Source organism: Gossypium hirsutum, chromosome D04, assembly GCF_007990345.1.
Source record: "Gossypium hirsutum isolate 1008001.06 chromosome D04, Gossypium_hirsutum_v2.1, whole genome shotgun sequence".
NCBI lineage: Eukaryota > Viridiplantae > Streptophyta > Magnoliopsida > Malvales > Malvaceae > Gossypium > Gossypium hirsutum.
Window position 1 is genome coordinate 20,447,726 of NC_053440.1, and position 4,545 is coordinate 20,452,270.

Consider the following 4,545-nt stretch of genomic DNA (forward strand, 5'->3'; position numbering starts at 1 on the left):
AATGGATGTGTTTAATTGATCTATTGTTATGTATGATACAATATTTGATGATCTCACACTGAGCTTGTAAGCTCATCCATCTTATGTGTATATTTCTGGTAATCCTCGTAATTAGGACTTGGATGTAGATTTTTAGTGATACTCTCAGATGTGAACTTTTTAATAAAATATGGACTTTATATCATTTTATGAATTTTTATGGACTTTGCTATGGGTTTGTTTTAATAACTTTTTGGGACTTTATTTTAAATTGTGGACTATGGCATGGGGATTTTCCTTTCTGATATATTGGAATTATTGCATGGATTGTTGATGTTGGATTTCAGTTTTAAATAATCATTAAACATTTTTAAGAATTGGTATTTGCTGCAAAATGCAATCACAATGTGCACTAATAAAATGAAAATTAGTGCTACATGTAATGCATGAATACTACAGCTAAAACTTAACATAAACTAACTCAGTTTTCCTTAGCCATCAATGTGGTTGCACGATGTTTCTTCTTCCTCTTCTTTTTCTCCTCCTTCTTGTACTTTTTGTCTTTGGAGCGGTTTCTTTTCTTTTCTTTAGGTTTCGCACGGTCCTTAGATCGCTCCTTAGTTTTTGGCACTTCCCTGGCATCACCAGTTGTTTCGTGTGTAGTAAAGGTCACCTTGAGTGGTCCTGTATAAACCACTATCGCTAATGAGCTATGGTGCTCCTCACTGGTTACCTTTGCAGCTTTCACCAATTTAGATCCATCTCGCTCTAGATTATCAATACTTGCACCCATAAACTCGAATGCATTGACAATGTCCTTTACAGATTCTTTCTCAGTAGCTTCTGTCTCAGAATTTTCTTTCTGGCCCTTCTCGTTCACAACTTCAACATGGACGTCCTCTTCTTCCACGTCAACTTCCTCCTCAATAGCAAGTGCTTCTTGACCAACAATGCAGTCACCCTCGACCTAGCTATCAATCTGTCGCATGCACCCCTCAACGTCTCTTGAGTTTTTTTCTTTCTCAACATCAGAGATGTGCACAATGGGAGGGGATTCCATCAATCTGTCTCAGTTCCCTAGGTCATCTTCCTCAGAGGAGGGTTCATACTCTCAGATAATCGGTGGGAACACTAGAAATTCTGGGAGTAGGGTAAGTCACAACTGACATAATGTGGCTACAATAGAGTTGTTATAGGCCCTAGTATAAGTGTAGAACAAATTTTGTTCGCAACAAGCCTGATCTACTTATTGCTGATGGAATTGGCCAACTTCTCAATATCCTTCATTTTGCGCAACAATAATGTCTCTACAGTCAAGTTCATTCATTTGGTCTCTACCTTGGTTTTGCCCTTCCTTGTCTTGTCGGTCTTTGCCTCCTTCATTGTCGGTGTATCTTTGCCACGATTAATTCTTTCAATAGATGCTTTATTTATTAGGCCCTTATTTTCCAAGACTTCCTCATCATCATAGGGCACGATCTTTTTCTACTAGCATAATAACAACACCAATGATGGGAAAACCAAAATTCTAGCTTGCCCTGCACCGCAGTTAGTAATTTCCTGGTGGAGTATTGCACTGACATCGATCTTTCTACCATTCACAATAGAATATATGAGGGACATTCTATCGAGGTTGACTGTGGTGCTATGAGTGGATGGCAGTAACCTGCAGTTGACAAAATGAAACCAGATTTTGCTTTGCAGTGTCAGGAAATGGCGGTGCATCATATAATTCTTTTGATGTGAACCCGTTCACAATGCTTCTTTGACACATGAATCCCTCACCAACAAGTCCCTTTTATCGTCTGTGATATCCTCAATAAAATTGGAGTGTTCATCGACATCCACCTTAGTGTTTACAGCTTATTGATTTTTGTAGCATCCTATGGGATTAAACCTTATCGAACAAAGATAAACTCCAACTCATGGTCATAAAGGTTAGCGTAAAGCTCACATACCAATGAAGGAGAATAGCTTCGAGGATGTGTGCAGAAAGTTTCCCACTTCAACCTAGTGATGGTTCTGGAAACTTGTTTGCCCAAGTCCTGTTGTTGCGAATGGAGAATTCCCTGTTCTCAGTGAAAGTTTCGCTTTAAGATGTTTTGAAACCGATCCTTGGCCTCTTTCATTAAAAATATCACCAGCTCCTTTTCCTTCGTCGTTGGCATGGAGGATTTTGACTCCTAAACTGCAGTTGCAGGTGATAAGTGTTCTTCAACAGGCTTGGTGGCTTTCTTGACCGATCCTCTCGTTCTTGCCATATTTTGTTTATTTTGTGGAGTGAAGATGATTTAAAGGTGTAAAGGTACGAACTTGGGCAAGGGAAAGTGAATAAAAATGGTTGCTTGGGTGTTTCACAGTCGGCATAGTGAAGAGAGGTTTATAGTGAGTGAAAGAAGAAGATGGAAAGACGTGATTTTCTGAAGAGAAATAAAGCTGGTGGGAATAATTATGTCCAATGAGGATTGTGCCCACTCAGACAAATCAGATGGCTAGGTGACTTTTGATCAAATGGTGGGATCTTAAATTTCTGATCTGCCGTCATTATTGCAGAGTCAGAAGTGACAGTACTATAGTACGAACTGCGTGACAATAAAGCCCAAGTGCGTCAACAATGGTACCTAATTATTCTGCAAAAATAAAAATAAAAATAATAAAACAATCTTGAACAGAAGCAAAAATAAAATAAAATTATCAAGTAATAAATTGCAGAAAAAAATTAAAAATTAAAATTGTTCGACCAATTTAATGGTCTCTACATTCTTTTGATCAATATTCCCAAGATAATGTTTCAATCGTTGACCAATCACTTTGAATTGGTGTCTATCATGTAAATCTCTGATTGTAACTGCAACATGAGGAAATACTTTGACAACTTCGAGAGGTCCAAACCAACGTGAGCGCAATTTATCCGGGTGCAATTTCAATCTAAAATTGAATAATAAACTTGCTGACCTACTATAAATTGTCGCTGCAAAACAATTCTATCATGCCATCGTTTGGTCTTTTCCTTATAAATTGTAGTGTTTTCGTAGGCATTTTGCCTAATCTCCTCCAGTTCAGTGAAATCCAACAGATTCATAGCCCATGTTTACTTGCTTAATTGTCCACATTGCTTTATGTTCCATTTGAACTGGCAAGTGACATGCTTTCTTAAGAACCAATTGATACGGTGACATCCCTAATAGTGTTTTGTATGCTATCTGTAAGCGTCATCCAGTCTAGAAGACTAATCTTTCCTCGAAGGGTTCACAACCATCTTAAGTATGGTTTTAATTTGTCGATTTGAGACTTCGGCTTTCCCATTATTTTGCGAACGATAAGTAATGGCCATTCTATGATTAACTTCATATCTCTTTAGTGCGGTTGCCACTTGGTTGCAATGAAAGTGCTTACCCTGATCACTAATCAATGCCTTTGGTGTGCCAAATCAGGTGAGTATATGCTTGTGAAAAACATTTAGCACTATCTTTGCATCATCCTTTGGGACTGCAACAAGTTAAACTCACTTCGAGACATAGTCAACAGCTACTAATATATAAAGATTTCCAAATGAACTTGGAAATGGTCCCATAAAATCCATACCCCAAACATCAAATAATTCAACCTTCATAATTAGATGCTGTAGCATTTCATTGCGTCGGGATATAGAACTAGTGCGCTGACATCTATCACATTGATGCACAAAATTGTGGGCACCTTTGAATAATGAAGGCCAGTAGAACCCTGATTGGAGAACTTTAGTAGCATTTCTCTTGCCACCAAAATTGTCGTCATAAGGAGCATCATGACAGTGCTTCAAGATTGAAAGCATCTACTCCTTTGAAACATAATGCCAAATAATGTTGTCATTGCATACCTTGAATAAATACGGTTTGTTCCAATTCTACTTCACTATTTCACAAAGAAATCTTTCTTTGTTATGGCTTGTGACACCCAATGGGAGTTCTCCACACACTATATAATTAACCAAATCTGCATACCAAGGGGTTACAAGTACAACAAATAACTTCTCAACTGGGAATGCGTCGACAATTTGAAGTATGTTTCTATCTTCTCTGCCAATTTCCAGTTGAGACAGATGGTCTGGAACTTGATTTTTTGAACCCTTGGATCTTTTATCTCGATGTTGAATTCTTGCAACATTAAGATCTACTGTATCAATCTTGGTTTTGCATCCTCCTTCACAAAAAGATATCTCAATGTCGAGTAATTAGTAAATAGGCAACCTTTGCACCGACAAGATAAGAACAAAACTTGTTGAAAGGAAAGACTACAACCAACAATTTTTTTCTATGTAGTGGTATAATTTATTTGAGCCTCTGTAAGAGTTTTGCTAGCATAATAGATGGCGTAAAATATTTTTCCCATGCGCTGTCCTAGAATAGAAGCCATAGCAAAGTCGCTTGCATCACACATAACTTCAACAGGTTGAGACCAATCTGGTGCAACAACAATGGGTGCATCTACTAGTTGCTTCTTTAATTGAATAAATGCATCCAAACATGCATCATCAAAGAAGAATTTTTTATTCTGTTCTAGTAATAAGCATAAGGGCTGTGCAAT

The 4,545-nt window shown here is 37.7% G+C and overlaps 1 protein-coding gene across 1 annotated transcript; it reads right to left on the reverse strand.

Moving 5' to 3' along the window:
- Positions 1-460: 460 nt before the first annotated feature.
- LOC107898297 (uncharacterized) lies at positions 461-2,240 on the reverse strand. Its single transcript, XM_016823814.1, has 4 exons — positions 2,169-2,240; positions 1,938-2,048; positions 1,318-1,464; positions 461-946 (listed from the first exon to the last, which is right to left on the reverse strand). The coding sequence occupies exons 1-4, from the start codon at positions 2,238-2,240 to the stop codon at positions 461-463; spliced, it is 816 nt and encodes a 271-aa protein (XP_016679303.1).
- Between the last annotated feature and the right edge of the window lie 2,305 nt (positions 2,241-4,545).

Bases quoted from the DNA above. Each gene is read 5' to 3' on its own strand.
- LOC107898297 (XM_016823814.1), bottom strand. From the start codon at position 2,240: ATGGCAAGAACGAGAGGATCGGTCAAGAAAGCCACCAAGCCTGTTGAA. The intron at 2,049-2,168 runs GTTTAGGAGTCA...CACTGAGAACAG, and splicing joins ACTTATCACCTGCAACTGCA to GGAATTCTCCATTCGCAACA. The intron at 947-1,317 runs GTAGAGACCAAA...ATTGATAGCTAG, and splicing joins CAAGGAAGGGCAAAACCAAG to GTCGAGGGTGACTGCATTGT.